The 12,547-nt window shown below is 50.1% G+C and overlaps 1 protein-coding gene across 2 annotated transcripts in view; it reads left to right on the top strand.

The window, feature by feature from the left end:
• The window catches only part of RAB11FIP3 (RAB11 family interacting protein 3), a 60,960-nt gene that overhangs the window by 9,993 nt on the left and 38,420 nt on the right, over nucleotides 1-12,547 (top strand). For both annotated transcript variants that reach the window (XM_031060501.1, XM_031060500.1), the window contains exon 2: nucleotides 11,783-11,874. In XM_031060501.1, coding sequence (XP_030916361.1) covers nucleotides 11,806-11,874 — 69 coding nt within the window. In that variant the 5' untranslated portion in view covers nucleotides 11,783-11,805. The remainder of the gene's footprint in view (nucleotides 1-11,782; nucleotides 11,875-12,547) is intronic.

The following is a 12,547-nucleotide window of genomic DNA, read 5'->3' as shown; positions in this document are numbered from 1 at the left end:
CCAGGCTCAGATTGGATCCAGGTAGGAATGCTTGGCTCCTCCCCTGGGCGCAGCATCTCCCCATGGGATGCTGGAATTGGATCAGCCCTGCAGGGACACTCAGTGGCCATGGACAGCAGAGATCTCCTGGAGGGAGGGTTGGCTGTGGGAGAGATAAAGAAAATGGCCCCATGAACAGCAGAGAACTGCCCCAGCTCTGACAGATTAAACAGAATAAACACCCCCAGCCACATCTTCCATCCCAAGGCAGAATCTCTGCCCCTCTGAGAATTCCTTCTTTAGGAATCTCTCCCCAATCATGAATTCCTGCTTTGGAGCATATGCCTGAGAAATCTGGCTGTGTCAGGTCACTGTCGTGGAGTGTAACAGGTCTGAAATACATCCTCAGTTCTGAGGGAATCCTGGTTCAAATCTGGGATTAAAGCTGGAATTAAATCACCAAAGAATCACTGTTGGTTCAGCATTCCTTGGGAGAGAAAAGCATTGCTGTGTAGCCAGATCTCCTGGAAATCAAAGCTAATTCCAGAGTGGAGAGACTTCCATGTGTGCTGAAGTGAAGCAAACCTGTGGTGGCTTTTTGACCCACAGACCATAACCCAACCTGATAAAGACAAATCTGATGCCCAAAAGAAAGCAGATTTTTCTGGGAAAGGAGGATAAAACCCATTGCAGGGACTACCTGTTATCCCAGGAAGATGAAAATAGGGAGCAGTGCTTTATTGGAGCTTTGGAGTAGTTCTAAGTGTGGAAAACACATTCACTCTCCTGTGAAAATGTAAAAAGTTTAATGAAGGACAATAGGAGACAAGGACCATGGAGCAAAGGTTATTATGGCACTCAGCCAAGAGCACCCTGTTATCCTCAGGGATACCCCTTAAATACCTTTAATTCCATCAGCTCTTTGCATATTCATAGACTCTCATGCATAGTAAACTTTTCCCCAAACTAGTTTACATGTTCCAAGAACTCTTTAACACATCTCCTCCTTGGATCCACCTTTTTAAAGCATGGGTATTCCTTGGCTGTGGTTTTAGTCCTTTTTTTATCACCTTCAGTTTTTAGGCCTTGGTGCACACTGCCTTCAGAGGGTGAGTGCTGATGGTTGGCAGATCTGTACAGGTGTCCTCATCCTGTCTTCATTGGGTGTTATCCCACCCAAACAGGCATTTTAACACAAGCATACTTCTATCAGCTATTTCACTAAGCTTAATTAACAACAGAAATACAAACTAGATCTCTATAACAAAGTTACTTAAACATTACAAATATAAAACCCATTTTAATATTTGCAAAAAGCCAGTATTATAATATGTATCTACAAATTAGCATGCTCTTCTCTGGAGATGACGACTAAAGAGAAAAGCGAGGTTGGTTCTGTTAAATAACATTTCTCCTTTTCCATCTCCTGCCTGTGTTTCTCCAGTGCAGGATTCCCTTCCTGGGCTGTGCTGTTTTCCTCCACATCTGGAGCTGGGAATGCTTTTGGGAGCTGGGCTCGCCTGCGGTTTGGGGAGTGCGTGGGAGGAGGCTGGGCTGGGTTTAGCTGGGCTGGGCTGAGCTGAGCTGGGCAGGGCAGGGCAGGGCAGGGCAGTTCTGGTGCCTCCATGTGGGTGTGGGGAGTGGTTTCTGTCCTGCCTGTTCTGCTGTCTCAGGTTTGGATGTTAGTCCAGAGTGAGGGGTTGTCAGTGCTTGGATCAGCCCAGGGAGGTGGGGAATGTGTCCTTCCTCCTGAGCAGGAGCACCTGGACAGGGCTCAGGAGATCCCTGGCCCAGCTTGGGGGAAGGAAAGGAGCCCTGCCGAGCTCTCAGCTGTTTCTCTTGAGGAATCCAGTCAATCCAGAGTTATTAACAACGGGGTAATTACTCACCCAGGACTTCTGCTCCTCCCTGCCTGGCTCTGTCACAGCCTGGGGGCTGCTGAGTGTACTGGGTGACCTGGCACCCCTGGTGTGAAAAACACCAATCATTGGTTTTAAAATTTTAAAAGTTTATTAGTAATAAAATGGTTATAAAAATAGTAATATAATCAGAGTAATAAAAATTTGGACAATTAAGATTTAGAACAATATGAGACAATAGAAACAAAGAGTTACAGACATCCAGGTACCTTTTCTGGGCAAAATAAACCCAAACAGGACCCACGTTAACAGAGGATTAACCCTTAAAAGCAATAGCCTGTTGCATATTCATACACCTCATACATGATGCATAAATTCCATTCAAATACAGGATTCTGTCTGGTCAGTGTCAACTTCTGAATCTTAACGGTGTCTTCATGACTGAGCAAGGCAGGAAGAAGTTTGTTTCTTCTGATAAGACAGCAATGAATTCTTTTCCTCTGAAAGATTTAGGTGTCCTGTGGCTGCTATTTCAGTGTGAGTCTTCTCTTTAAAATAAATATCTTACATAGCAAAGTTTCTATTTTAACATTATATTAGAACCTAAAACTATATTTAACATATTACTTAAGAAAATTAATACAGCATAACTTTTTAATATAACACATATTAATTTTAATATTTGTGGAAAGCCAATCATAAAATACGCATTTTCACACCTGTGACACCTTGACAGGCTGATGTGGCAAAAGCTTTTTTCTTCAGAGCGTTTCCTTGGACAGGAGAGGCCGTGTGTGATGTGGATTTCCTGGAAACCAGGGCTGATTGGGAAGCAGCTGGGTGGGTGAGCAGCAGGTGGGATGGTTCCAGTGGGCATCCACACACTGGGAAAAACCAATTTTCCCAATTCTCTGGTGCTCTGGCTGAGCTCAGCTCACATCATCTCACTCCTGTTCTGCCTGTCCCAGGCTGTGTCCCCTCCTGGCCTGGTGCCTGTGTCCCTCAATGTCCTTCTCCTTCATGATCCTCTTTTCCAAGCTCTTACAGTCCAAACTGCTCCTGTAAATCACCGGGCAGTTTATTCCTCTTTAGAACAGGAGGGACTTCGGCTAACGAGAAAATAGGAATTTTTATTAATGTAGTTAATAATTCCAGAGAGCTCAGCAGAGATGATGTGACAGCTTCTAATAAAACCACCCCTGATGAAGAACTGGGCAATGGCTTGTTTGGATCCTGTTTCCATGTTTGTAATCCATGATCTTGGAGGTCTTCTCTAACCTGTTTGTCACCTCTCAGCCCTTCTGTGCCTTCCTGGAGCCCTGCACTGAAAAGGTCCAATTCCTCCCTGTGCTCCTTCCCCTGCAGGGGAGGGGCCAGGCACAGATAATGGCTGGACAAAGGATCAAAACCTAATTTTACAGAACCCCCCTCCATGATTTTGTTTTATTTTGAGTGATGTTTCCTATACAGAAGCCAGTTGGAGCAAAAGCACTTTAAAGAATGCATCTCCCCTGTCCTTCAGTGACAGGTGGCACGTGGTTTGGCTCTGCTTCCGTGGGATTTTCTGGCAATATTGGAGTTAGGGGATTATTAGGGATATTTTCTGGCAATACTGGGGACAAACAGGGAAGGGGATTCAAACATGCACCTTCAGGAGCATTTTCCTGTCACTCTGCTTAGCTTTTAGGGGATTTTGGAGGACTGGGACTCCAAACTGTTTTACTATGGCCAAGCAGCAGGAGGGCACAGGAGCTGCTCAGCCCTCCCTGTAACACACAGGACATTTTGAGCAGCACAGTTCTCATTTCCAAGAGATGGCTCAGAACTGTGGAGCAGCACCTTGGGGAGAATTCTTCCTGCAGGTGTAGTTTAGTGCCTCTCCTCTTAGGTATTTTCTGTCGCCAGTTTCCCCTAAACCCAGGCTGGGTTCTGATCAGGACATAGAGGGCAAGTCTGACATCAGAGGCTTTATAAATAACTTTATAAATAATTTTCATTGGTGATTTTGCAGCTCTGTTCTGAGGTTGAATCCTAGGCTGGAGCAGGGGGTGTCTGTAGTGCCTGCCCAGGCTCACAGCTCTCCTGTCCATCACATCTTTTCCAGAGGCACCTGGGTGGTTCTGATCCAAACCACTCCCCAGGGCTCAGTGGCAGCATTGGAGAGGCTTGACATGAATTGTGCTCAGTTTTTGGTGTGGCTAGTGGAGGGCAGAAATGGCAAGTGAGACCTGACTGACAAATACTTATGCCTGCACAGTGATGGAAGTACTGTAGGTATTGAAAGTGTTTCCTTTGATCCTTGTGGGTCTGGAAGCTGTGCCTGGACCACTCAGACATTGCTGTGAAAATGAAATTCAGCCATGCTTGGAGGTAAGAACATTGTGAGCATTTCCTGGGCCTGGGGTTGGAAACTCTGAGCTTGGGGGGATTGAACTGGGTTTAACTCTTATCCTCATTTCTCCATGTGGGAGCTTTGAGCTGGAGGGCTGAAGCCTTCAGGATGGAATGAGGGCATCCAGTCAGTCCCAGCCTGTGGAACTGCCTGGTTTCTGCCTGTCTTATTTGGGGTGTCACCACCTTGGGTCCATTTGAGCTCCTGAGTCAGGGCTCTCTTTCATTTTATTTTGCTTGTAGGACAATCTTATATAAAGATAAGGTAAAATATAAAGATAAAAAGATAAAGATAAAATATATAAAATGACTATATAAAATATAAAAAGTATTTATTATATAAAAATATGTATAATAATTATATATTGTATATATATAATAATAACTATTAAAGTATAAAAGAAAATATATAAAGATAAATATAAAAGGTAATGATAAGATTGTCTTCTGTGAGCTCCTGGGTGTGGAGCATCTCAAGGAGCTTCTGCTTCAGTGTTCTCAAACTTTGGAGCTTTTCCAGCCTTCATGATTCTGTGATCTCTGTATGAAAATCCAGCTTAGTTCTCCAGAAGTGCGTAGATTTGGAAGTAGAAGGAGTGAAGGAGCTGGAGGACATCAGGAGGTCTCCTCACCAGCAGCAAGTGCTATTTTGGAGTCTCAGTTTCTCCATCAGAAAGTGGCTCTAAGCCACTGCTGGCCCTAGGCAGCACCTCATTTTCCACACCTCCAGCAGTGAGCCTTTGTTCTTGCACAAGCCTGCAGGAATCTGAGCTGGGCTTGGTGGCTGAACACTCTGAAAAGACCACTCAGATGGCTGGGAATTAAAAATGAGAGCCCATGTTTTAAACTCAGCACAAATTCCAGGTGTTAAACTCAGCACAGATTCCAGGTGTTAAAACTCACTGAGCACAAATTCCAAGTGTTAAACTCAGCACCCTTTCCAGGTGTTAAACTCAACTCAACACAAATTCCAGGTGTTAAACTCAGCACAGATTCCAGGTGTTAAAACTCACTGAGCACAAATTCCAAGTGTTAAACTCAGCTGTTAAACTCAGCACCCAATTCTGGGTGTTAAACTCAGCACCCAGTTCCAGGTGTTAAACTCAACTCAGCACAAATTCCAGCTGTTAAACTCAGCACAAATTCCAGGTCTTGAACTCAACACCCAATTCTAGGTGTTAAACTCAGCACCCAATTCCAGGTGTTAAACTCAACTCAGTACAAATTCCAGGTGTTAAACTCAGCACTGTTTCCAGGTGCCAGGGGTGGCCTCCTGCTCTGTCTCTGGGGCAGATGTTCACCAGGCCTCTGGGATGAAGGGAGGGCAGCTGGATTTGTGCCTCCAAAGGGCCTCCATGGCATGAAGGGAATTCCTTTCCATGCTGTGTCTGGAGGAGGTGCAGGGCCTGTGCCATGGGAAGGGGATCAAAGGGATTGTGTGATGAGCCCTGGTCAGTGAGAGTGATTCTCACATTCACATTTTCTGGAAAAATCTCTTTGCTCGGGATTTTTCTCCTGGGAAGCTGAGAAGCCTCAGAGAAAAAGGAAAACAAATCCTTATCTCATTTGATTCTCCTGTGTTGTGCTCATGTGGAATGTGTTTGGAGATTGTTTACCCACAGGTGATTGTTTTATTGGATTCTGCTGTGAGTTGTTTTCACTCTTTGGCCAATCAGGGCCAAGCTGTGTTGGGACTCTGGAGAGAGTCACGAGTTTTCATTATTATCTTTTTAGCCTTCTGTAAGTATCCTTTCTGTAGTCTTTAGTGTAGTTTAGTATAGCATTCTTTAATATAATAGAGTATCATAAAATAATAAATTAGCCTTCTGAGAACATGGAGTCAGATTCATCATTCCTCCCTTTGTCTGGGGGCAACCCAAATGCAATAAGTGATGCTCAGGACATGAGGGGCCGCTGAAGAGCATTAGCCAGGCTTGTGTAAGCAACCTTCATTGTGCCACTGCCTCCCTGGGAGCCTGGGCTGTGTTTGCTCCCTCCCCTGGGGCATTTTTGGGAAATGATAGTTTGCAGTAAGTGCTCCTCCTCCGTTGGCCCATCTCAGGGGGAAGCTGAGCTACAGGAAAGCATGGGGCAGAAAGCTGCTCTTTTCTGGGAGTAGCAGATTATAAATGTGTTCCTGGGCCACTCTGGGGAAGGAAAAGGTGGGTGGGTAGGATTGGTGCTGGCTTTATCCCACAGGGATCACTCCACATGGCTGCTGGAGCACGAGACCCTGAGCTGCCTTCTGGAAATACTGGATAGTGCCTCCCTGTGCAGGATCCTCCTGAATTCCTGCAAGTCTTAAATCCTTGGCTGTGTCTCTTGTTTTCCAGCAGCATTCCCAGAAAGGGAGCTGGATTTCTATCATTTGTTCTCCCTTAAGCCAACCAGAACTTCATTCTGCTCCTTTTTGGGCTCTCTTTTGTTCTGTGCCATTCAGGCAGTTTCCAAGCCTTATTCCCACACTGATCAGTGCAGGTCTGTGAGCTCACAAAATCCATCCTGTTGGAATCCCTCAGGGCTGGGGGCTCTGTGGCTTGCAGCAGTGTGTACCGTGTGTTGGTAGATGACTTAAATGCTCCTGAAAGGCTCTTTTTCTAGGTCACTCCTATATGAAGCTGATAAAACTGGCTCTGTGTGACCCATGCTGTACCCACAGCCCTTCACTCAAGGTGCCTTTCCACTGCCATCCTGCCTTCTGGAAGCAGTTTTTAGAATCTATTTCAGGAGCTTTATCCCAGAACTGCTGGATAAAGATAACCCCTGAGGGTTCTTGGGAGAGCCCAGGTGACTCTGACACACCTGAGAGCTCTGAAGCTCAACAAGGCATGGGAAGAGGTCTCAGCCACCCCCATGCAGAGCCCATGGAATTATTCAGGTTGGGAAAGTCCTCTGAGATCATTGAGACCAACCATTCCCCCAGCACTGCCAAGGCCACCACTGCCCCATGTCCCCAAGTGCCACATCCACATGGCTTTTAAATGGTGGCTTCCAGTGACAGGACAAGAGGAAATGGCCTCAAGCTGTGCCAGGGGAGGATTAGGTTGGATATTGGGAATATTCCTTCAGGGTGGTCAGGCACTGGCACAGCTGCCCAGGGCAGTGGTGGATTCACCATCTCTGGAGGGATTTAAAAGTCATGTGGATGTGGCACTTGGGGACATAGATTAATGGTGGCCTTGGCAGTGCTGGGAGAGACTTGATGACCTTAGAGGGCTTTTCCAGCCTGAGTGATTCCATGATTCTGTGGTGGTTTGGCAGTAAAGCTGCCTGGAAGGTCTCTCAGAGCCTGATTTTTACCTTTCAGGTTTTTGGATGTTTATGGATATGACTGGCCTGGCAGTGGGAGTGATGGATAGAGCTGGAAGTGCAGGAGAAGCTGGTCATGGGGACTCTGAGGACAAAAGGCAGTCCCTGATGCCACCCCCAGCCCTGGGCACAAGATGGGTTTGAGCAGAGTAGGGCAGAGGTGACCCCAAGTGTTGTGACCACATCAGCTCAGTGAGGAAGGATAAAGAGAAATCAGGGATGGGTGTAAGCAAGGAAAGGCTGCCTTGTGTGTGAGGGGCAGGGAGAAGGGCACGTGAAGCAGAGCAGGGGTCAGCTGGGACTTGACTTTAATGCCCAGGGTGGAGAGCAGAGGGAACGTGAGGGTCTGAGCTCAGCCTGTGCCACAGATTGGGGCTGCTCAGTGCTGCTGCTGGTGGCCCACAGCCACCCCTGGCTCTGTTGCTGGTGTGGGGGGAGCAAACCCCTCCAGCTGTCACCCCGTGGCTCCCTCTGCACCTGGGGACAGTGCTCTCCATGTGGAGAGTGCCACTCCACACCAAAGGTCTCCGATTTTTTGGCTCCCAAGGTTTTTTGGCTCTTTTGGGCAGGAATTTGTGAGCCTAATGCAGGCTGTTGTGCTGGCAGACTTGCAGGCTCTCCATGGCAACTCTCCCTATACACAAAGCACCATATGGCTTTTTTTTTGGAGGGGGAGGGAATGAATCCAGCAGAAAATCAACCTTTGTTTGTGGTGCTGTTTGTCTTTGCTCTCTGTGACTCATGGGGAGGTGGAAACATGGAATGCTGGCTCCTGAGCATGGCTTGTGCAGGCCATGCCACCACCAGGGTGCAGGTGACCTCTCAAATGGTCTTTCCTGGATTTTTACACTGGAATTTGCTGTGAAAATAAACCCGTGGTACACAGAGACCCTCTCTTTGGGCTGGGCTCTCTGCACACAGATGGAGCAACAAGGATCCCGTTCATGCCCAGCATGTTCATTCCCTGAAGGGCTGGGAAGGGGCTTTTCCTCCTGGTTTGGGCAGGAGCTGGGCAGGAGGCAGGTGATGGATGGCAGGAGCTGCCTGTGCCTGTGCTCTGCCCACGCTTCATACCCCTGATTCCAAAAGGAAGCTTTCACTTGCCTGCAAATCCTCCCTTTTCAAGCCCCTCTGGAAGAAACAAGGAGAATAAATATCTTTATACGTGTCTGTAGAAGAGTAGGAAGTGTTTGTGTGTCTACTTGGAGGGGGAGGAAGAGAAATGATGAGGGAATAAGGAGAAGGGAGCAGCCTGTGCCTTTGGGATGTGGTTCCAGGGGCTGCTGTGGGGTGCAGCAGGATCACTGGAGATGGCCTGGAGCTGACCACTGCCCATGTGTGCTGCTGGGCAGGAGAAGTGGCTGCAACACAAGTTGCCTTCCAGGAGCGCTGTTTAGTTTTGGTTTTGCCCCCAGACGTGGGCAAAGGCTCCTCTTGGTGGCACCCACTGAGGTGAGCAGGTCACTGTCCCCATCCCCTCCCTGCTGTCAGCCACCAGGCTCAAATCCCAGTATAGCACCAGGGGTGATGAATGGGAAAACTCCTCCAGATTGTAGGCTCAGGCTCACAGGTGGGCAGAGGGACATTTGGGGAGAGGGACAATGCCATCTTCAAATTATAGAATCATTGAGGCTGGGAAAGACCTCCACGGTCATCAAGTCCAAGATCCTCCTGTGCTACCCCAACAGTCAGAGCAGGAGTGGCCTTGCCCTGAGCAGGGTGCAGTCAGCAGCAGCATTTCCAGCTGTATCCCAGGGCCCTGCTCTGGCTTTGCAGCTGGAGGAGAGCTCAGCAGCATCACTGCTGCTGCCATAGCGGGACAGCAGTGGATATTGAAGTGACCAAGAGCACCTTCCCCCTGCTGCAGCCCTGACCCTGTGGGGCACAGCGTTGGGTCTGGCACTGGAAATTTGGATCACTCCTGGAGTGGATTCACAGCCTGACCCTGGGAGTCAGACCCTGGTGAGGGGATGGATCATTCTTGGGGCCATGTGTTCAGCTTCTCCCACCCCAGGGAACCCCTCAGGTTGGTGGCTGCAGTATCTCCTGGTGGCTGCAGTATCTCCTGGAGGCTCCAGTATCTCCTGGTGGCTGCAGTATCTCCTGGGTGCCCACCTGAGCATGCATTTAATGGTCAGCTGAGAGGCCCTGGGGATGCTGTTTAGGTGGGCGGTGTTGCTGCAGGCCTGTGCCCTAATCAGAGATTCTCAGAATGCTTTGGGTTGGAAGAGACTGTAAAATTCATCTCATTCCATGGGCAGGGACACCTCCCACTGTCCCAGGCTGCTCCAAGCCCTGTCCAGCCTGGCGTTGGGCACTGCCAGGGATGCAGGGGCAGCCCCAGCTGCTCTGGGCACCCTGTGCCAGGGCCTGCCCACCCTCCCAGGGAACAATTCCCAATTCCCAATATCCCAATATCCATCCCTGCCCTCTGGCAGTGGGAGCCATTCCCTGTGTCCTGTCACCCCAGCCTCTTGTCCCAGGTCCCTCTCCAGCTCTCCTGGAGCCCTTTGGGCCCTGGAAGGCGTCCCTGGATCCTTCTCTTCTCTAGGCTGAGCACCCCCCAATGCCTTGACCAACCCCCAATCCCTTGACCTTTAACCAGATGCCTGAAATGACCACAATGATTCCTTAATGAAAAATGGCCTTTCTTGACACCTGGAGAGGGGCCCAAAGCAGGAGCTCTGCCTGTAAGAGGCTGACACCGTCCCATCTGGGCAGCCACAGCAGGACAACCTATGTGTCCCTTTGTGGGGCCGGGGAGGGGGCTCTGAAGGGCACAGAAAGGTGATGCTTGTCCCCCCATAAATCCTTATGCATTCCCTGGGAGCACAGCCAGGTGCCTCCTCCTCCTCTCCCTGCCGCTTCCTCGGCAGCCATGGCAGCTCCGAGGCGTGTGGGCTGTTTATTTTGGGACTGCAGCACTGCTCCCGATCCGGTGCCTCCCGCCCGGGATCTAGGCCGTGTGCCGGATCGGCCATTAGCTGCTGCCTGAGGGAGCACGGGGAATTCTCGCTCCTTTCCTCGCTGCAAGGGCCGGGAGCAATGCTGCGGGCTGGGAGGGGGAATTCATGGCGAGGCTCTCTCCACAGGAATTCATGAGGAGCCTGCAAAGCTCCTGGTTTTGTGTGGACGCTCCTGATGCGTGTGGCCACGGGAGGAGCAGAATTCGTGTGGAGGCTCTCTCGCTGCAAAGCTCCTGTGTTTGTGTGGAGGCTCTCTCCACAGGAATTCATGTGGAGGCTGCAAAGCTCCTGATTTTGTGTGGAGGTTCTCTCTCTACAAGCTCCTGTTTTTGTGTGGAGGCTCCTGATGCGTGTGGCCACGGGAGGAGCAGAATTCGTGTGGAGGCTCTCTCACTGCAAAGCTCCTGGTTTTGTGCTCCTGATGCATGTGGCCACAGGAGGAGCAGAATTCATGTGGAGGCTCTCTCTCTGCAAAGCGCCTGTGTTTGTGTGGAGGCTCTCTCGCTGCAAAGCTCCTGTGTTTGTGTGGAGGCTCTTGATGCATGGGGCCACGGGAGGAGCAGAATTCATGTGGAGGCTCTCTCCACAGGAATTCATGTGGAGGCAGCAAAGCTCCTGATTTTGTGTGGACGCTCCTGATGCGGGTGGCCACGGGAGGAGCAGAATTCATGTGGAGGCTCTCTCGCTGCAAAGCTCCAGTGTTTGTGTGGAGGCTCTCTCGCTGCAAAGCTCCAGTGTTTGTGTGGAGGCTCTCTCGCTGCAAAGCTCCTGTGTTTGTGCGGAGGCTCTCTCGCTGAAATCTCCTGTTTTTGTGCGGTCGCTCCTGCTGCGGGCGGCCGCGGGAGGAGCAGGCGCCGCACCGCTGAGCTGCAGCCTGCCTTCCCCGCCGTTCCCATGGCACTTGGCTGTCACACACACACACATCCCAGGCATTCTCTGCCCACAGCGGGATTAAAGCCTTCTGGGAGAGGAATGAGAGGATGCAGGGAACGGAGATAGGGAAAGGAATGGAGGGGTAGGGATGAAGCCAGGAGCCGGCCCCATTGGAGCAGCGAGGGCTGTGTAGGATCTGAGGCAGGGAGAAGCGCGGCCATTGCCCTCAGCCCTGGTGCAGGTGGCATGCCTGCGAGCACAGGCCCTTCCTGAGGGCTGGAGGCGCCGGTCCGTGCACACAGAAGCTCCTGTCCCACCGCTGTCACACCTCCCAAACCCACCCTGGGCGTGAGGGTGCAGATTTCCCTCTGGGTGATTGCAGCTGTGTGTTTTTTCCCCCTGCAGACCCTGACAGCCAGCTGTATGATATGGGATATACCCCCGAGGAGGAAGCCCCGGCCTGCCCCGATGAGTTTGATGATTTCGTCACGTTTGAGGCAAGTATGAGCTCTGTGTGTTCCCATAAGTGTTGGCTGCACGTGGAGTGGGATTTGGGCATGGAGGCTGTGTTTGGGAGAGGGGAGTGTGCTGTGACAGGGCTCAGGGATGCTGAACATGTGAGCACAAGTTCAGTCTCTGGGTGGTGAGCCCACAGAACCTACACCAAGCATTTGGTGCTGTTTAAGTTAAAATTGGTGTTGATAAAACTGAAAGAGCAGAGCACAGTGCCCTGGATGGAAAGGGAGACCCTTTCTGTGGTGAAACACTGGTGACACTGGAAGGGGACCTGCTGCTCTTGGGTTTGTCTTCCTGCTGGAGTTTCTGAGCTTCTAAAAACCTGAGCTTGGTTTTGAGATGTACCAGCCAGGAGCCTGCCTGAGAGGCACAGCAGAGCAGTGGGATGCTGACATTTGGTGCTGTTTGGCCAGTAAAAGGCACAGCAGAGGACAAAAATCTACATTTTTTTCTCTTTTCTTGGGCTTGATGAAGACTGTTTCTCTGATTTGGGTTGTTTTCCTCTAGTTAAAGCCTCATGCCTTGGTTCTCTCCTGCATTCCTTACCACAGGAGCACAGTTGCAGCAGTGATCCTTCTGTTCCCAGCTGGAAAGGACAGACCTCTTGTCTGTGCCTGGGGGTTTTGGGCTTGGCTTGGAAAGCTTCACCCATTC

Source organism: Geospiza fortis, unplaced genomic scaffold (genome assembly GCF_000277835.1).
Source record: "Geospiza fortis unplaced genomic scaffold, GeoFor_1.0 scaffold114, whole genome shotgun sequence".
Taxonomy (NCBI): domain Eukaryota; kingdom Metazoa; phylum Chordata; class Aves; order Passeriformes; family Thraupidae; genus Geospiza; species Geospiza fortis.
Note: the sequence above shows the minus strand (reverse complement) of the source record. Positions and strands in the feature narration are given on the sequence as shown.